Source organism: Punica granatum, chromosome 8, assembly GCF_007655135.1.
Source record: "Punica granatum isolate Tunisia-2019 chromosome 8, ASM765513v2, whole genome shotgun sequence".
Lineage (NCBI taxonomy): Eukaryota > Viridiplantae > Streptophyta > Magnoliopsida > Myrtales > Lythraceae > Punica > Punica granatum.
This window is the reverse complement of record NC_045134.1, coordinates 13,680,695-13,701,772: the sequence shown is the minus strand read 5'-3', so window position 1 is coordinate 13,701,772 and position 21,078 is coordinate 13,680,695. Positions and strand designations below refer to the sequence as shown.

Sequence of the window (21,078 nt, the reverse complement as noted above, 5' to 3'; positions counted from 1 at the left end):
AGAATACGAAGAGTCAAGTGATGAGAAATTCAGTACAAATAGCAAAATTTGGTTAAAAGTTCTAGCCATGATAAATCTCTTATGTGTGTGTGTATATATATACCATAGATTGGAATGAGAAAATGACACAAATGGTATTAAATTTTGATCAGGCCTGTACATGCTTAAGCCCATCTTGACTGAAAAGCTGAAATTATTAGGTAATAGAACTCAAGCCGCATGCATACCTAATTATTTGAATTTTTTTGTCAGCTCTCATATGGTAACATGTGATCTCTTTTTTCACTACATACACGTGCTACATGCTCTTAAATGCCTACACTTAACAACTTACTGCAAGTGGGGATCTTCTTATCCTAGCTTCGACAATGGGGGACTAATGTAAGACACACCTCTATTGCTCTCAGTACTGGATTCCGTATAGTATGAGTCCACATAAGCGCACGAAAGTATAATTCACTTTGATACCTATTAAATTTTCATTAGACTTATACAAGTTTAAACTTATCTCTAACTTAGAAACTTAATCTATGACGTGGTGAAAATATATATGCCTAATTATTTTATTGTTTGTAGTTGGCGCGGAATGGGATTTTTTTAATTATTTTTTTAACTCTTAATAACCGTTGTCACGTAGTAATGTACAATTTTCTCTTTACTTGCCTGATCGGGCTATTGTTGGTTGACTTCTGACCCTAGGATAATGAATAGATGATGGCAACCGTGATTTCATCTGACATGGACTCTATTGGAGTTGGTGCAAGGATGAAGCAAGCAAACTCGAATTTAACAATTTCTATGTCAATGCCCTTTATTATTTTCTAAAGAGGCGAAAGCAACGTAATAGAGAATGTAATTTTCAATATTATGGTACCTATATAATTTAGAACTTGTCTATACGAAAGTATGATGATTAAATCTCAGCCCAACTTAAAGAGTTCGCCAGAATCCCCCATAACCGGGAAAGAGAGTTAATCCTAATTAAGATTCCGAACTTTCTATTAATAACTCAAAAGACATATAAAACATGGCCATTTAATGGTGGTGATGATTGGATGGATTTTTTCCAACAGCAGTCACCATTTTTTTTCATCAGTTTAATATAAAATATCTATTTGAATTGATCCCCAATTTAAGTAGACTGTTTTTATTCTTGTTATAATTGCCTTAAATTTTTTTCAATGAAATGGGAGAGTACATTACATGATTGAGACTAATTTTCACTTGAACAGTGATTTGACCTTAACTATAAGATTTTTTAATGAATTTCGAACCTTATAAAGTTCGTTTCTTCAAATTAGTAGGGCCATTTAAAGCCTAGTACATTGCGTTCATACTCTTCTAATTAGAAATGTTGAAAATTAAAATTAAAATTAGGAAGTTAAAATGTTACCTTAATACCGTTTGACATATTAAGTATTAGTATATTTTTAAAAAAATCTAAATCATTTATTAACAATCAATAGGGTTCATAATTTCTACATATAATTATTTCTACATATGAGTGTCACGTATGACAATGACATTTCTAAAATATTTGAGAAAAACTTTTTCAACCCGCTGAATCTTGATAATGCACACTAATTTTAATATAAAATTAAGGGTAAATTACAAAAAAAACTTAAAATTTGTAAAACGTTTCAGTTTTGTCCTAAAATATACTTTGTAATAAAAAAAACCGCATATTTTAACAATCGTCTCAGATTTGGCTTCCATTACTATTCCGTTAAAATTTCCGTCTATTCGCCTACGTGGACTTTGTGGGATCCACTAAATTTACACATCATTTGATCATCTTATCTTTTCTTTACAAAAATAATCTAAATTTTCATAAAAGTCTCAGTTTTGTTCTAGATTTTGATTTATAATTTTAAAAAAAATACATGTCGATATCCCGTTTTGGTTCACTGACTCCAAGAGAGAACATCAACAACATTCATAACTACAACTCGGAAACTATTATAGAAGAAGACCCAGTAAATCTCAGGTTACTATTCACAGTCGGGTCAGCCGAGTTGACCCGGCTGTGAATAGTAACCCGAGGTTTGCTAGGTCTACTTCTGTTACAGTTTTCGGATTGTAGTCAGGAATGTTGTTGATGTTCTCTCCTTAAGCCGGTGAACCAAAATGAGGTGCTGACATGTATTTTTTAAAAATTATAAATCAAGATCTATAACAAAATTGAGACTTTTATAAAAATTTAGGTTATTTTTGTAAAGAAGAGATGGATGATCAAATGATGTGCAAATTTCATGGGTCCCATAAAGTCCATGTACGCAAATAGAAGAAAATCTTAACGGAATAGTAACGGACGACAAATCTGCGATGATTATCAAAACATGTGATTTTTTTGTTGCAAAGTAAAATTTAGGACAAAACTGAGACGTTTTACAAAATTAAATTTTTTTTTGGTAATTTGCCATAAAATTAAATTGCCAACAGTTCTTTTTCTTGATGATATGAGCATCTCTCACAAACTTAATTGATTAGCTATTGATCGCAGGAATTTGTGCATATGAGTTTTTAATTGACTACTTGATCTCCGTGATTTTACATATAATATTATTGATCTCACTCTCATTTGTTAAAGAAAACGAGAATCTACAAACGCATCCGGCAATTAGATAGTTTAATTCCTTACTGTCTTAGCATGGTGAAATTCCCTCAATATTTTTATTTTTTAATAAAACTCTTTGTCCATCTAAAGGTTCGTGTAATGTGGGATTGGGCTATAATATATACAATTAGGTGTAGATGTATCATATATTCAAAATCTCAGCAACTTAGATTTTTTGAATTTTCACTTTTAAAGATTCGAGATTAAAAATATAAGCAATTGAACACATAGATACAACATTCATACATTAAAAAAAAATGTGTTATAAAATTTTCCTCTAAGATGAGACATTCTAATATTTGTTATATCAAAATACAGCTAAGAGTGAAAAAAAAAAACAACAATAAACAAACAGAAACAAGCTGTGAATAAGTATTGACGGTCATAAGGATCACAATATACATATACTTGAAAAGTTTTACAAATATATATAATTAATATATATATATATATACGCATACACTATTGCAGATTATTTTTTCTTCGTTTAGCTCTGTCCATTTTTATGCACCATGACATTGATGATAAAACTAGGATGTAATTTGTGGTTTGTTGCGGGTCGGAGAAACTTTTTCAGCAATCTCTTTTGGTCTATCATGAGTATAACTAAAACTGATGATAAAATTATTTATATATAAATCATTTACTCTCATCTAATAATAAATTATTCAAATTTTTTAAAGATTTATCGAATTAGTTTTTCAAATAATACAAAATTTAACATTTCTTCCTACTAAATTTAATGTCAATTTTCAGTATTTCTAGTCAAGAAAACCATGATAGCAATATACTAGGCCTTAAGTGACCTAATTAAATTTAAGAGAACAAACTTTCTTGCAGTATAAGGATTCGAAATTCATTAAAGTCATATGCTGGTTATAGTCAAGTCATTGCGTTAGTGAGAATTAGTTTCAGTAAATAAATTTGCGTAATTTTGTGTTTCACCGAAAAATTAGGATATTTCTAATGTAACAAATTAAAAAAAAAGCTATTTAAAGTGGTGACAATTGAAATCCCAAAAACCTAATCTCGATCGCCAATTAAATTAGATTTTAATACCTAAAATAAAAGCTTCTAAGAATTGTTAATTTCTTTGTTTCCTTTTTTTTTTTTTAAGGAGCAGGGTCTGTCTCTTTTCTCCCCCTCACACACTCATTTCTAACGTAATTTTTTCTTTTTTTCTTTTTCTCGCCCCTCCCTCCCGAGCTCTCCGGTACTTCCCAGTTCTTCAATTTCCCTTTTTTCTTTTGGGGAAAGGGATTTTATATGGTGACTAATTATCACCGTGATAATGCGGTAGCTCATGTTAAAAAATATATTACTTCTATTCAATTACAGAATATTTAGTTATACTATCCAGCATTTTTAATGATTGCATCATAGAATTTCCCTTTCAACTTAAGCATATTCATCCTCCCCAACTCCACGTTCAACAGACAAAAGTCCCTCAAAAAGGGAATCACACAACTTTTAATAAAAATGGAGAATCCATCAACATATATTGATGGTGGTAAAATAAAAATATATTGATTTAAAAAAAAACATATATACTGCTGACAAAACAACCATTAGCTAGAAAAACATGAAAAATAAGGAAAAAAAATTGCAGGTTAATTAAGACTAGACATTATTATCATATACTCTGAGATCATTTTTGAAAGATATGAATGGCTTATTATCATATTCTCTGAGATCATTTTTGAAAGATATGAATGGCATCGAAATGAATATAATTAATGATATCAACCAACCATGAGAGGAGTGTAACGTAGTAGCGCGCACTCTCGCCTAACAACCTAAATGTTTCAGATTCGATACTCAGTGAGACTATCGGTACCCCTTTATTAGATATTAGGATTTTTATTTTATTGTACAAGTCCCATGAGCTTTCATAGTAATAAATAACTAAAAATTGATATCACCATATGCAAAATGCAACCTTCTTGTTCTGTTGATTCTAATTCTTTTTCTTTTTTCATTTGTAAGTACCAAACATGCAGCAAAATGCATTTGTGCGACTTATCCAAAAAAAAATGCATTCGTGGGACAAATATAACAAACACAAAATAAAAGTTATACTTGCAACTTATATTGAAAATTCACGTTATGCACATCAACTTGGTATCCAATAATGTTTTATTTTTCCTTTGTGTGAACTACCAAAGATTCTATTTCCATTCTCTATATAAGGAGTTTGAAATCCTTCACATTGTTCGCACAACAAAATTTCTTATAGAGAAGATAGGGAAGATCTAGAGAGGGAGCGAGAGATGGGGAAATTATGTCCGAGTGAGGTGTTCAATAAGGTGAAACCCTACTTGCTGATGGTGAGCTTACAATTTGGAACAGCTGGATTGTACATAATAAGCATGGCGACACTCAACCGCGGGATGAGCCGATGTGTTCTTATTGTCTACAGGAATGCCGTTGCTGCCCTCGTTATTTCTCCTTTTGCCCTTGTTCTTGAAAGGTTGAACAATACCACTGATCTTCTTATCCCTTGCATACTTATCCCATGTACCCATACATGGCCATGACTTCATATATATATATATATAAGAACTCGTACGTTTACTTGCAATAGTGATATAATTGCACCGATGTGGCTAGAAAGGGACATTAGTCTCCTCCTTTGTCTTCATTTTAACCTTCACTAGTGAAATGGCCTCCCGGGTCCATTTTTTGTTTTTATTTTTTAAATAAAATTTATACTAATATATAAATAGAGATCTCTTTTTCGTCTCACTTTTCTTTTTCTAAAATGTTCATATTAAATATACTTGGATTAATTAGAGCCATCCATTTAAGGTTAAAATAGTAAAATTACCTTTTATGGGTTTTTCTAACTTATGGCCTAATATCATAGAATAAGAACTCATACTTACTATAAATTGGTCTATCAATTTGAGAATGAAATAAATGTTTGTATTTCAATGGTAAAACTCTGTTAAATAAAATTATAATTTTAAAAAATTTACTTTATTTATTAATTCTTATCCTATGCCTTTAGAGCATAGGTTAGAAAAACCCTTAAAAAAAACTATCCACCTCTCGTTTCCATCCCTACCTTCTCTTCTATCTTCTCTCTCTTCCCTCCTCTCTCCTCTATTTCTTTGGCCATAACTTTTCTCGCAAGAGCTATCATCCATATTTTTTTCTACATATGATGATAATTTTATTTATTTTTGTTTACTTATCCAAAAACGATAATTTTAATATTTTTACGAAATTGTAAGTTAATAAGATAGAAAAAAAAAGTCCACCATATGTTCTTTTCCTTCAGGTAAACAATAACGTTGATAGCGATCAGCATATTTGATTATTATTTCACCTTTCTTATCTATATTCCTGTGCGTAGTGCCTGTGCATGACCTCTTGTATTAATAATTAAAAGGAAAAGTAACTCTATATAATTTAATATTTGGGATATTTTCAATTTTAATCCGTCCTTTAAAAATTTTATAAGGAAGCTTATCGTTTCACTTATATTTCAAATCTAGCCTACAATTAATTTTTCATCCGAACTTGATGGACGGAAACGTCCCACATCATATTTTCCATCAAGTTTGGATAGAAAATTAAGGTAAACCAGATTTAAAACAAAAATGAAACGTTAACCTTTTTAAGAAAATTTTTATAGGGTAACTAAAACTGAGAATACCCAACGTTGGGTTACAAGTAATTATATTCCTTTTTTATGCGTGTTTATACACTTGTAAAAGCTGTAAAATGATTCGACTGGGCATGCTGAAAGAGTTTTTACGGTAAAATTTACAGAGTAATGGAATAAATTGATAAGTGGTGTTACTTAACCCTCTTATAAATCACTATTTTTTTTACAACTCTCCAATGTGAGACGTTCTAACACTTGTCCTCAATATTATTTTCTATTTTTGTTCTTAAATTTTATAATTTTTGAGATTAAAAAAAAAACAAAAGGAAGAAATTGAATGATGCGACACTTCACTTTTTCTTGGGAAATGGAGCGAGGATCGCGAGATTTGATGTATTAAGATTTTGGATGTGTTGATGGATAATGATGTTCAGCTCAAAACCATATATGGCTGCATGTATGTTTTACTAGCACACTTATTTATATTTGTACCCTAAGGGTTACTATCTGGTACTGTAAGAAATTCTTCGCCGGTCTTATATATCATGCCAAAGTAGCCTACAAAAACACCAAAGACATACATATATCGCTGGAAATGGAAGAATGAACTTTCCATCATGCGAGTAGCTTTATTAGGACTAATTCACCAAGGAATATATTGTATACCTACCTTTGAGACTGCAAATGCATTTCATATGTATACACTAATAGAAAACATTTACACTTGTCTGTTGATTTCAGGAAAATAAGGCCAAAGATGACATTCTCAATATTCTTACAGATAATGGCTCTTGGGTTTCTTGAGTATGTTCTCTTGCTGCCCAAAAATTTGCGTCTGTTATATTATTATTATTATTATAGCGAAAACTAAATAAAGAGTATTAAAATTCTACTGACCAGGATCCAATCTAAGACCTCATTGCACCAAATAGGAAATTAATGCCATTGTACCAAATTTCCCTTCCTCCCATGGTTTTTCTGGTGACATCAATTCTGTTAATTAATGTCTTTTTTTTTGTAACATCAGTTCTGTTAATTAATGCCCCAATATAATATATTATGGTTGAACTACGGCAAATTAATAATTAATTAAGTCATCTTAGTGTTTTCTATTCTACAAAGAAAGAACTATTGCGTAAATTTGGTAACCAATTCACTAATTAGATCGCCAATGTGTTTATTGAAGAATTACGCAATTTTATCACTTCAGATGTAACAATTGGCACAAACAATATAAGCCGGAGATAATTCTACGCTTCTTCTAACTGCTTTATAGTCATACCATCCGTATTGCAGTTTATACTCGCTCTCCGACTGCTTTAGTATACTAAGATAATTTAGCAAATGATAAATTGATGATTTTACTATATGCGATGGGGCAGACCAATCCTGGATCAGAATTTTGCATACTTGGGAATGACGTACACGTCTGCATCATTTACGTCTGCAATTATGAATGCCGTTCCGTCCGTTACTTTTGTCATGGCCGTTATTTTCAGGTAACTTTCTTTTCCTTTCTCTTTTGTTTGTTTTTTCCTTAAGAAATAGTCATTTCAGACAGTGTTATCAGAACCGGACCGGATGATGAACCGGAAGGGGTACGGGGTCATGGGTTTATGGGTTCAACCGGGGGTTCGATGGGTCGGACCGCTCGTTTATTTAAAATAAAATAAATATTCATATTATTAAAAAAATTATGATAATTAAGATAAAAGTATGATGATTTTAAAGAAATATAACAATAGTATAAGAAAGTATCTATATTTAATATTTATTACTTCAAAATAAATATTTTATTTTAATAAGTACTTAAAAGTAGAGTTAAAAGAACAAAAAAGTGGTGGTGGCTTGGTTGGTAGTATGCTAATATGAAAAGCAAGAGGTCATGAGTTCAAATCCTTACACAACCAACCAATTTTTACATTAAATAGGAAACCCATAAAAACCCATAGAACCGGCCGGTTTAATGAAATTTTACTTAAAACCGGCCGGTTCAATGGGTCCGGTGGTTCAAAGCTGCCATTTCGGTTTTTAGGCGAACCGGACCGCCGGTTCTGATAACAATGATTTCAGATAATTAAACAGTCATTTTCTGTTTGTAGGAAATTCAGTTTATATATCATAAAAATTAAACTACTTAGATATGATCTGGCAAAAGTTTTATATCCATTCCTCGGGACAATGAATATGCATGAAAATAATATAATTCGCACAACAGGATAGACCGAGTGAAGATAAGGGAAATACCAGGGCTAGTCAAAATTGTAGGGACAATCGTGACATTCGCGGGGGCACTTGTGATGACACTGTACAAAGGGCCGATCATCAACATGATACGGTCAAGAAACCATGCCAGCAGTGGAACGGCGGACGATCCCTCTGACAAGCACTGGGTCACCGGCACCATCTTTATCCTCATCGGTTGCTGTGCCTGGTCTGCTTTCTATATATTGCAAGTGAGTTCCTAATCTGTAAGCTAAAGCCTTCTCAAGGTCTCACATGACAGAGAGAAAGAGAGGGGGGAAAAAACAAAACAAAAAAAGAGTCTATTCAAGGTTTCAGTCATACGTACCAAATACAATTTTCAACGAATTATTTTATCCCTTTTGAGGGGAAAACATAAAATAAACTAAAAGATATCTTTTGTTTGAAAATAATTATGAAGATTAATATAAACTAATAGACTGGTAATATTCCGCAATCTTACTGGAATAAGTAAAACAACCAATAATTTACAATATCAGTACATAGATATTATAAACAGAAAAATTACAAAAATATCATATAAATTTGTCCTTTTTTTTATATTGAATCTTATAAGTTTCATTTTGCTTTTACGGTCCTAAACATTTGCTCCGTTAGACACTTATGATCCAAATTGTGACTGACCGTTAACCGGTGCTAATGTGAACATAAACAACGTGAAATCTTTTCCACCTGTATTTAAAGTACCAACGTGAAAATTAAAAGAATAGTAGTGATTGTCCTAAAAGTTCTCCATTTTTTTAAATTGAGTCTTATAAATTCAATTTTGGCAAAAACAGTCCTAACTCGTTTCAAAATGTGACAGTTTTAGTCTATTCTGTACCGATCGTTAACGGACGATGATGTGAACTTAACGCCATGAAAGTTTTTCAAAATTTATTTTTTGATTTAAATTAATTTCTTGAAAATTTTAAAAAATAGAAGAAAAACTACATTAAATTCAAAAAAATAAAATTGAATAAAACTAATTTAATTTACAAAATCTAAAAAATTTTAAAAAAAGGGGGAAGGATCAGAGATGGGGGCCTTTCTAGCCAAAACCTCTGACGACCTCGCCCTATTCGATATCTTGGTAATTACCCAGCCCCTTCTCATTCTATTATTAGTTTGAAAATTATCTTCCACTTTTTCAAAATTTTATATAATTGTTTTTGAATATTAATTTTCTTATATATTATTTTCCTAACTTTTATTTTTATTTAATTTTTCTGAATCTTTTAATCTTTTTTTAACTTTTAAAACTTTCTTTTTAAAATTTTTATTTAATTTTTTCTGAATTTTTCTGTATTATCTTTTTTAAATAAATTTTCAAAATTTTCTATAAATTTAATTAATTTATGTAATTGTTCTGAATTTTTCTTCTATTTTACTAAAACTTTAAAAATTCTTTTCAAAATTTTTAAAATTTAAAAATTAAATTTTTATAATTTATTTGAATTTTTCTACTTTTTATTTAATCATGGTTAGTCTTATTCAATTTTTAAATTTTCTTTTCTAATTTTACGTTTTTTAAAATGTTTAAAAATTTTCAAAAGTGGTGTGCTTTGGTTGGTCCACGTGTGCCATATTAACTATCAGACATAAACTTTTTTATGGCGTTAAGTCCACGTCATTGTTCCTTAACGTCCGGTTACAGAATATGCCAAAACTGTCACTTTTTGAAACGATTTAAGACTGTTTTTTTCAAAATTGAACTTATAGGACTCAAGTTCAAAAAATAAAAAAATTTTAGGACCATCGTTGTAATTGTTTTAATTTTCACATAAGCATTTTCAATACAAGTGGAAAAGATTTAACGCCGTTTACATCTACATTAGTACTAGTTAACGGTCCGTCACGATTTGGACCATAAATGTTTAACGGAGCAAACGTTTAGAACTGAAAAAGTCTAAAAACTTATAGAACTCGATGTCAGAAAATAACAAACTTATAGGACCATTTATATAACTCCCCTATTATAAACATTCAACTTAAACTATTCTAGAGCGTTTTCTTTATTATGCGACTAACCAAAATTATAATTCAGCGAAAAAAGACTAACCAAAATTATATATTTATTTATTTTGATACAGTCAATAACAATAAAGAAGTATCCGGCGGAGCTGTCACTATCGTCGTTGATATGTTTGATGGGAGCAGTGCAAAGTGCGGCAGTAGCCCTCGTAGCGGAGCGCCACCCAGCGGCTTGGGCTGTCGGCTGGGATTCTCGTCTTCTTGCCCCTGTTTATACTGTATGCATTACTATTGCATCCATCTACAGTTAACTTCACTCGCAAAACCATTTTCAGTTAGTTCAAGTGGTTGCCGCTTGTTCTTCTTAATTCGGGTTCAAGTCTTGTTAAAAGCATCTCGTATAATTAAATTCTAACTGACATACGAACAAATAAATCTCGACTAATAATCTGATTGATTGAGAACACCCGTAATATCACCGAAAGAAATGCTCTATGACTTTTAGGCCCAACCCAGTTGTTAAACAGATGGGACACGATGCTTTCATATCTTACACTAGTGTGTGTGTGGGTCTCTATATATAATATTCTCTCTGAGGAATTTTAGATTGTACTTTTTTTTTTTTGCTTGGAGAACGTTAGATTGTTTTATTTTAACCCTGTCTTTGTTTTTTTCATTTTCTCCATTATGTGCGACTCTTGCTACTTTGTTCTACACAAACTAATTTTGAATGATATTAATCTAAGCTAATCTCTGTAGTTGATACCCGAAATTTGTTACACATAATAGAGTATGTGGTACGAGAAATAGAATTGATTATAATGACAACACTGATCGTGGATATACACAATTTCTTTCAGGGAGTAATTAGCTCCGGTGTTACGTATTATGTTCAAGGTTTAGTGATGAAAACAAGAGGGCCGGTGTTCGTGACAGCATTCAACCCTTTGTGCATGATCATTGTTGCTGCCTTGGGCACCATCATCTTAGCTGAAAAGCTCTACCTCGGAAGGTATACTTATGATTATCCCTTTCTTCTAGAAAAATATACAACTTGGCAAAATTGTTTTCTGTTTTCAATTCTTCGAGCGACGAAATGAGAGGAAAAACATGTGAAAAACTTGTTTCTTATATGTTTAATCTATTGGAAATAAAGTTATCTTTCATCTGAAATGAGAATGTAAAACAAATATTCACAGAGTACAAGACCAAATGTTGCAAAGATATATTCTTTTATAAAAAATGAGTGTTTAATTTTGTAAAAAAATCCTTATTTTCAAGAAATTATGTAATAGTTATTCCTGAATAGAAAAGGTTGCTTATATCATCTAAGGTAATTAATTTTTATTAATGATTTTCAATAAAATAACTAAGTACTACGGATAAAATGATTGAACAATCAAGGCAATTTGTAGATCTGAGGATCAGCCAAAACAACCTCCCCATATTTTGAGTTTTGAGGTTTTACTTGTTATAATAATTAATAGCTGATGTCTCATAATCTGAGGATAAAAAAATGGGAAGCATATTATACACGGAAAAAAACTTTTCTCTTAATCGAGGTTTGCCTCTTGTTTCTCATTGGACTAATATTGATTTTTACCGTTCCTTTTTATTGTCTATGTTGTAATTTCAGTATAATTGGGGGCATTGTCATAGCTTTTGGGCTTTACTCGGTGGTGCTAAAGGGGTGGCAAAAATGTAGAATTCGCCCAAGGATGGGCAAGCTGGACCAACCATAATTTAGTACTCCAGAGTGTAATTTTTTTTTCTTTTTCTTTTTTTCTTTTTTGCTGAAATGATAGTTTTAGTACTCAAGAGTGTTGTACATATACAATGTGATAGTGAAATGTTCAATTCATATATGAATATGAATTTAATTTCCTTCCTAGGCGCTCCTCAATTTCGAGTATTAGTTTGAATGGAAATTATATAACTATGCAGATATTACGATACTTCTGGTAGAAATATATACATCGGTATAAATGAAAACCTCTCATCAAATTTGTAACATATGTATTTCACAGTACTAAATTTGTCAACAACTCATTTAGCCAAAAAAAGAAAATGTCAACAACTCCAATAAAATCATCAAATTCGAATGAATTAGACCAAATGTGAATATCATAAGGTCTTGCGAAAGTGTGCCGAGATTAAACTTATCAAGATCATAGGCTTTTCGAGAATCATAATCCTTTGTATTATATATAAATATTATTGCAATTGAGAGGTACATTCAAGATGCCCAGTTGAGCAAAAAAAGTGAAATTATGTCCAATTAATTTTCCAAGAATAACGGGGCATTATAATGCGAAAATAACTTGTAAAATCATAAACCTTATATTTTTTTTTCAAATCTAAAGCAATTTTTCTAAAAGAAAATAAAAAACCTTTTACTCTGACAACTCATCAAACGCTCTTACATTTGAAATTGTTTAGATGTTTCAAGTCCTGTCAACTTTGCCTTTCTTATTCTGCACAACTACACCTATAGGTGACCTTGACGTCATTAAGAAGGTATTAGGATAAAAAGAAAATATAGAATTACCTGTTGACCTAGAGGTAATTCGCATGTTTAATACTTAGTGGAATTACTTGTAATCTTTTATTAGTTATTTAGGATTTTTCTTGCATTGTACAAAGCAGTCGCTGCATCGGTTCTCTCCCTCAAACATTTCGATGACTGTACATATATAATTCTCCTCTCCTTCTTCACTCTAAGAACGGGGGAAAAATAAACGAACAATAAATTAATAGAGTTTGAACAAGCTGCATATTGGCTAAACAATTATCCAAAGTCCATCTTTTGATGCATAAAAGTAGTATGCAAAAGTAGAAGCATATATTGTATAAATAAAAAATAACAAAAGCTTGTGGATTTTCATCTCAGATGATCTGCTCATGAACTCTAGAGAAATTGAAGAATAGCATTAAAAAGATGCAAATGAGGCTGCTAGATACCTATTCAGGTAGCGGGGCGATGTCCACTGGTTCATGTCTTGGCGCAAATTTGGGAGGTATAAATCTTGTTAGATTACATAATTGAATAGCCAATGGAGACTATTATGCACCTAACAAAATTTAGATCACCTACATCTGCATTAAGGCATAAATCGGTAGACATTGTCCCGCGACCCAAAGAATATATGTCTAGGATGCTTGGTTCTTCTTTTTGACACATTTATTATGCACCCTCCCTGTGCGCACCCGAATTTCGTCTCGTCGGGGCACGCATGCGCGCGCCTATGTTACTCGGCTTGGGAGTGTCCACCTTCCCGGGGACGCGCGACGGACGCACGTAAGAAGGAATCGCCACTACCTGTTTACGACCCGAAGGTCGAGGGCCGGTGAGTTGCTTGGGTCTAGGGGTACGGGGTACGGGGTACACCTAATTGCTAAGGCCTATGGTCTGTACGGAACCGAAAATTCCAAATTTGGGGGTTCTATTACGTGTGAGCCTATATCCCACACGCCCTTTTGGTACTCTAACTTGTTTAGGCTTACCATTTTAATTTAATTACCGCTTAATTAAGTTCCGCTCATCTTATGCGTTTTGACACCGTAAATTCAAAGAAACACTCCGACCGTCCACTCTCCGACCGGGATTCTTACATGAATAAATGTACAATATAAATCCTTACATTGTCCTCTCAAATAAATAAAAATTACAACATCTGAATCCCGATCGGTTCATACTCGGTCATTATTACACTCGTTCTCACCGTGTGGTTTGAAAAGACTGAAACTGAAATTGAGATGCGCACTCAGTGTTTAGGGGAGTAGATCCCGTAATCTATGATTGGGGCGTTGGACCCCATGTGAATCGTGTCCTAAAGGATCAGGCTCAACCCGCATAATAAACAAATGCAAAAATGTAACAAGTAAGCACAAATAATCAAACAATGGGGTTTTGTTATTGTCGAATTTACGTGAGTTAACCAATTATTAACTGGGGTATCTTGGCATACAAACCCTACCTTAAAACAAACAAAAGGGATGATGGATAGGGTATGTAGCATTCGGCATTATTTTAACGGACCCGACAGACGTGATGTCCATAGTCAAGTCTCGAATGTGTGGGTTGTTTTTAGATTATTCTGTATCGCGACAGTATGGCTTTTACAGGTTAAAAGTATTTTCACCTAAAACCCAAAATCCTAACCCTCTATTTGACTATTGCCCATGTTTGATTTAAGCCGAGTTTGAGATTAATCTGTTTTTTTCATGTTTTAACCCGTTCTAAACACAAACCTATACTAGAGTGACAGCAAGACAAAAACCGATAGTCATCCCCTTGAATCAAAAAATATGTATGTGTATCAAAAATCAAGATTACGTAGCACGTATCTCGATGCTTTTGAAATTGTGAATTTAAAAAAAGGAGTGACTAACAGTTCTTGAACTGTCGACGCGATTACAGATTATTAACCGGTTCGTACAATTCATTTAAAAGAGTCAAGTGATTTAATTTAGCCAAATTTAACGTCCCGATTATCCCATATGTAGAATTTTAGGTTAATTAGAAATTTGCCGAATGCTTTAATTTACAGGTTTCGATTCGTCGAGATAGCCATTAGTTGACCGCCCGATAAACTCTAATTTCCGACATTATCACGTTATACACATATAATTACAAAAATAAAATATTTAAATGGAGCACATACATTGTCGGTGGGTGATCTAAGTAGGAAAGGGTCGGATATTTTTAGAAAATGTCCAGGGGACTGAATTGAACGATTTTAAAAGAGTACGGACTGATTTGAAAATTCGGATGAAGTCTCGGGGACTGATTTGAAAATTCTAAAAAAAATTGGGGAACTGATTTGAAAATTTTAAAAAATTGGAGACTGTGTAAAAATTACTGAAAATGCCCTAGGACTTATTTGAAATGAATTTGAAAATCTGGACTAATCTGAAAACAAAAAAATGGCCCCAGGACTAAACTGAAACAACTTGGAAAGTTCCTTGAGATTCTTGAAAAATTCTGGAAACTCCAGGACTGATTGGAAAATAGTAAAACGACTGGGACTTGATTGAAAGGAAGTTTTGAAATTCGGGGCAGGTCTGAAAAGGGTGAAAAATGGTCCCGGGATTAAACTGAAACAATTGGAAAAGTTCTTTGGGATTCTTGGAAAAATTCTGAAAAATCCAAGGACTGATTGGAAAATAATAAAATGACCGGGGCTAGATTGAAAATAATTTTGAAATTCGGGGCAGATCTTAAAAAGATAAAATACGTCCTCTGGACTGAAATGTGACAAAACAGAAAGTTCATAAAATCGAGTTCGGGACAAATCCGATCACCCACGCGACCCAAGAACACTCATTTCACATTATATCCATCAAGCAAGCAATAATATTCAGGAAAGGAGCCCTAATCATGCCACTAAGTCGAGAATTTACCTAGTTCGGAAAGTTGAGGGGCTTCTCTGTAAAAATAAAAAAAAATCGCTGGATGAATTGGGTCGGATCGGATTCGATCGGATCGCCCGCCCGAAGGAGAAACTGCTCGAAAGAGAAGCTGGGCCGGACTGGAGTGTATTGGGCCTGTTTGGGCCAAACCTGCGAAGAAGGAGAAATGGGCCGAGGCCCGTTAACCGGCGGTCGATCGGGATGGTAGGGAACGGCGGCGATGAGGCTGCGGGCGGCGGTTCTCGCCGCTGGACGCCGCAGTGAGGGCTGGAATGGACGCCGGTGACGGTTCTAGACACCGCCGACGCTTCGCCGTGGTCGATCTGGGCCTCACCGGAGTTAAAACCGTCGGGATCGGGGGAGTTTTTTCGATTTTCCGGCGACGGTTCCCCGAGTTCTCCGATCTCAAAATTCCTCGAAACGAGAGCCAATTTTTCGATTTCCCTCACTGGGTCTTGTTCGTCTCTCTCCGAATTGTATTTCTGTTTCATTTAATTGCAATTTCATCCCCTTTTCCGTTAAGATTTAGGCCGATTTGGCGGAAAATCGTGGAAATCCGCGATATTGGGGATCTTGGGCCGGCGGGGTCGCGGGCAGCCGACAAACGTTGCCCGGCCCTGCCCGGCCTGCCGAATCGAATCTTTTTTTTTTTTAAGGGCCGGCGGGTCATGGGCAGCCGGTCAACGCTGCCCGGTCCCTGCCCGAGATTTGAAATTTTTTTTTTTAAAAAAAAACTTATTTATATATATATATATTTATTTTTTATTTTTTATTATTTTTTTACAAAGGGTAATAAATTGAAAAAATAACGATTTTGCCCCCCTGGAACCGATGGACCGAAATGGGATGCTGACACTCCCTAGAGTTCAACTCAGAACTTCACAAGTCATTTTGCCATCATCTATTGAAATAGTAGATGAGCTTTTATAACGATCTTCTCATCATCTGCAGCTTAGAAAAGAACAAAAAAAAAAATGAAAGTCAATTATCCTAGGTGTCGTGAAAATGATGAAACATTCAAGTGACACATATGGAGATAAAAATCTCGGGCTATGCTTGGGGATTCTTTATGTCATCCTACTCTCAATTTCCATTAATTTAAATGGAAATTACTGACCTATCAAAAATAAAATTGGAAATTGCTGATGTCAGTGATTGCCAATCGTCCTTTTTGGTGATGTCATACTAATATTGATAATAAATTAATGATTGGTGTATTTTTAGGTTAATAAAAAAAATTCATATTAAAATTTATAAAATGTGAAAAGTCCAGGTTTTTTTGGATAAGTAACCCTATATTTTAACTATTTTGTAGGGGCTCATAAGAAAATTAAGGGGTCAAAATCAAATGATAAATTATCTAGAAGAGAAGCTTTATTCATAGCTATTATTCCTAAAGGATAAAATTTGCTACTATCAATAATTTTTGACCTACTAGCCCATGCAAAGTCTCAGAGAGGGCCGAGACATAAAGGACGACAGTGGCTCATAAAATCATAAATTAACTAGACTTATGAACGGAGGAAATCCATTATATTGCTATTTAAATTGACATGGAAATTTTTTTTTGTAAAACCTAGCCTTCAAAATATTTGACCATAACTTAAAATGGCTCGGTCCTTTTGCGAGAAAAATAAGATGTAATTAGGCCCACTTGTGTACTCTCTCAGTTATGTAATCTAATGGAATTACCTTTCCAAGTAAAAAAAAAAAGAAAATTCTTAATTGGTAGAGATTTATCATTTATCCCTTAAAAGGTAATTCTGGTTCGAACTGGATTAGTCGATATCTATTGAGCTTTCGAATAGCACACTTAGCAAAAAAGAAATGTTTCCTGAAAAGTATAAACGAAATAATCATTCTATATGAACAACCTAGTTATATACTCATTCTCCTATTAGAATGCCTGTGATCTGAATTTAAATTGGGTCCAGTAATGTTTTAGGTGAATCTCCACTTATGAGAAAAAATGTTTTAGGGGATTAGATGGTGTAAACTTCAGGGGGCAAAGTATAACAAAATCAAATTTTTTTTGGGGGCAAAAATGGAATTTTCCCTGCATATTCCCCCTCGTTGGTGAGCTGAGTTCAGAATCAGCTTCTTCCTCCTCTCCAATAGGAATAGAAATCTCTCCCGTTTCCCGTCACTCGGGGGAGAGAGAGAGAGCAGAAGTATCGAAGGACAAGCGGAGAAGATTCAGAAATGGCGATGTGGGTATTCGGGTACGGTTCTCTTATATGGAAAGCCGGGTTTCACTACGACGAACGCCTCGTCGGCTTCATCAAGGGCTATCGCCGCGTCTTCTTCCAAGGTTCTTCTGTCCACTCAATCGTCGTCGTCGTCGTCCTCCTCCTGATCTTTATTCCCCCCAGAGAAAAGGATATATATGAATTGAAAGAATCTCGGTGCTTTTTCCTTCCATTTATGGTGATTTAGGGAGCACTGATCACAGAGGAACGCCGGAGTTCCCTGGAAGAACGGTGACATTGGAGCCCGCTGAAGGGGAAATCTGTGTAAGTTCTCCTTTCCCATTTGCTATTCTTTTGTTTTGTTCGAAAATGTAAGTTTCAATTCGTTGCTGTTTCTTTTTCATTATACGCAATGTGTGTGTTTGTTGCGTATGTATTTATCTTGCTTAATGCTCTTCCCCTAGTTTCGTATTTGGAAGTGGAAATCTTTGTATGGTATCCAGAGAATATGTAATTTTAAGCTTACCTGTAGAGCGGAATTCATCGGCGAAAGGGGGGAGTTTATCTTACATTATCTGGATGTGCGCGTGCTCTTTCTTGCCGTATCCCCGGTTGCGGCTGGTCTTAACTACTTTTCTTTTGTTTTTGCAATTGAAAAACATCGAAGAGACCTGCTAGCTGTTTCATTGCCAATTCGTGCTTTGTTTTCAGTATTGCTATCTCGAAAAGACCTTTGACATGAGTTGGCAATCTTCTTTGCAAGGTTGTAGTGGGGAGTTGCATACAAAATCGTTGGAGAGGAAGACCAGCAGATTGCTTTAACGGTATGGATATATGTATCCCAGCTCATGATCAGATGCTACAAGAATTAATGATCAACTGTCGTGGGAAGAATCTCCCGTTGATTGTTCTGACAAATCCTTTTCGTTTTCCTCCCCTTTTCGGCTAATCCTTCATTTTCTTTTTCCATTACTTGAATTCTAATTGATCTTTCGAAGTTTATTTATCCCTAACAGTTAGTATGTTTCTCTGATTTCAAACAGTATTTGGAAGTGAGGGAGAAGCAGTATGACCAGAAAGCTTATGTCGACTTTTTCACTGTATGAATTAATTGCTGATTTCTACTTCTAAGATGATGATATCAGTAATTGCCACACTATTCTATCTACCTGCTGAAATGTATTTCAGGAGCCTGCTGCTGAAACTCCTGCTGTATCGGGGATTATGGTGTAAGTGACGAGAAAAATGATTTTCTCATTTACGTAGACCTTTTGCGGGCTAAACCTGCTGCGTCTTATATGTATAATCTAATTTGATCAAACTTTGTTCTTTTAGATACATAGGCTCTCCTGACAAGAAGATAAACCCGAATTTCTTGGGACCTGCACCTCTTGAAGACATTGCTAAGTATGTATCTTTGAGAATACATAGATATTACTTTTGATGATTTTGAATGAATTTTGCATATTCATCACTTTTGGTGAGTAAATGAGATTTTAGACCCTCGCAAATCTGATGACACTTTTTTCTGTCCCCGAATTCCAATTTTATTATTTCATGATTGACGATTTTTGGCTGGTCTTGGATTACTCTGAATATGTCCCTGGAATTGAATCACGAGATACTGAATCACGTTTATCATGGCAGACAAATAGTTCAAGCAGAAGGGCCCTCCGGACCCAACAGAGACTACCTCTTCCAACTTGAGGCAGCTCTTCTTCAAATTGGTGAAGTTCTTCAGTCTCCACTCCTCTCAACATTCAGTGCACTCTCTGGTTCTGAATCTTGATTCCATTTTGAGATTAATGCAGGATGCAAGGACAAGCATGTGATGGACCTTGCAAATGAAGTGAGGCGTCTGCTCTTGCAAGAGGATGGACCCCACAACGGGCTATGATATACCGAGCATAACCAAATGCTGGGGTGCTCAAAGCTGTGTGATGTGGGACTATTGGCCATTATTATAGGAAGGCATTCAAGAAGACGTTTAACTTCAATTCTTGAATGACCACATTAATCCAATTCATTGGTGCCGTCATATTAGTGTTCTGTTGGCTAGTTCGGAAGGTGTGAATACTTGATTCAATGCACCACATCAAATTGGGATCCATTTCGTAGAAAAGCTGTATCACAGGGCGTTATTACTGCTCCTCCCATAGTACAACATTGTGAACTCTTGATATGAAGGAATCTATTTCTTTCTCCTGCACTTTCCTTGCAAGAGCAAATTCCTGGAAAAGGGGAAAATGCTTAAGTGTTATTAGTTACATATTTGATTCCTATATGTCTATTAGTAATACTTATGCTAGGGGTTAAATTAGTTCTGCGCTTGTTTGCCTTAAGTAAAGTCTCGGTTCGAGTCTTGTGAATGGAAAAAAATCTATGCTAGAAGAGTTTAACCCCTTGGTGAGCCGACCCGACTCAAATTGGATTAGTTGGGGCATATTAGACTCCTAGATACTAGAATACACACCAAAATGAAAAAACAGCCCTTCACATTGCTCTACTTACATGTTAGTTCTCCCAGTCTTTCTATAATTCCTAATCCAGATCCGAAACCTCAGTCAAGAAACCTCACTTCTCTGAAGCATGACCGTAATTCAGAAGCTTTGGAAGCAAATCCTTATAATTGATGATTTACTTCGGTCTAAAATGGAAAATTTGGAAGCTGTTGATAGCAATTCAGAAGTAAATGACTACCCAAGTGCATCATTCTAAAATGTATTTCTTTAAAAATTTTACTCCTTGTCCAAATATTATCTGGTTATTATATATATATATATATATATATATATATATATATATATCTTATAATATGTCTTTACTATCTTTGCCGAGGTGACCAATCTACACCATATTAATTTGCTGTATTATATACACGTACATGGTTGTGGTTTTCTCAGACATTTCCTGTCTGTCTTTACTCAACTATTGTTTCTAGAATAATACAAAAATATCGGATCTTATTGGAATTTGCTTCACTCTGTATATGTTCCTCTCTCACCTCTCCATCTCCATCTCCATCTCCA

The 21,078-nt window shown here is 34.1% G+C and overlaps 2 protein-coding genes across 2 annotated transcripts; both read left to right on the top strand.

Moving 5' to 3' along the window:
• Positions 1-4,783: 4,783 nt before the first annotated feature.
• LOC116189058 (WAT1-related protein At4g08290-like) lies at positions 4,784-12,338 on the top strand. Its single transcript, XM_031518587.1, has 7 exons — positions 4,784-5,087; positions 6,972-7,034; positions 7,613-7,729; positions 8,449-8,686; positions 10,568-10,726; positions 11,309-11,460; positions 12,085-12,338. Exons 1-7 carry the CDS (start codon positions 4,888-4,890, stop codon positions 12,188-12,190), a joined length of 1,035 nt encoding a protein of 344 aa, XP_031374447.1. The 5' UTR covers positions 4,784-4,887; the 3' UTR covers positions 12,191-12,338.
• A 5,603-nt stretch (positions 12,339-17,941) lies between these two features.
• Positions 17,942-20,258, top strand: LOC116215903 (gamma-glutamylcyclotransferase 2-3). Its single transcript, XM_031551712.1, has 8 exons — positions 17,942-18,171; positions 18,297-18,373; positions 18,820-18,873; positions 19,093-19,149; positions 19,238-19,278; positions 19,385-19,456; positions 19,697-19,776; positions 19,861-20,258. The coding sequence occupies exons 1-8, from the start codon at positions 18,063-18,065 to the stop codon at positions 19,944-19,946; spliced, it is 576 nt and encodes a 191-aa protein (XP_031407572.1). The 5' UTR covers positions 17,942-18,062; the 3' UTR covers positions 19,947-20,258.
• The last annotated feature ends 820 nt before the right edge of the window (positions 20,259-21,078 follow it).

What these genes read in the sequence shown, in the direction of transcription:
- LOC116189058 (XM_031518587.1), top strand. Translation starts at nt 4,888, where the DNA reads ATGGGGAAATTATGTCCGAGTGAGGTGTTCAATAAGGTGAAACCCTAC. An exon ending in TTTGCCCTTGTTCTTGAAAG is followed by an intron (nt 5,088 to 6,971) that starts GTTGAACAATAC and finishes TGTTGATTTCAG; the next exon opens with GAAAATAAGGCCAAAGATGA. An exon ending in GAAAAGCTCTACCTCGGAAG is followed by an intron (nt 11,461 to 12,084) that starts GTATACTTATGA and finishes TTGTAATTTCAG; the next exon opens with TATAATTGGGGGCATTGTCA.
- LOC116215903 (XM_031551712.1), top strand. Translation starts at nt 18,063, where the DNA reads ATGGCGATGTGGGTATTCGGGTACGGTTCTCTTATATGGAAAGCCGGG. An exon ending in TCGCCGCGTCTTCTTCCAAG is followed by an intron (nt 18,172 to 18,296) that starts GTTCTTCTGTCC and finishes ATGGTGATTTAG; the next exon opens with GGAGCACTGATCACAGAGGA. An exon ending in CCGCTGAAGGGGAAATCTGT is followed by an intron (nt 18,374 to 18,819) that starts GTAAGTTCTCCT and finishes GCAAGGTTGTAG; the next exon opens with TGGGGAGTTGCATACAAAAT.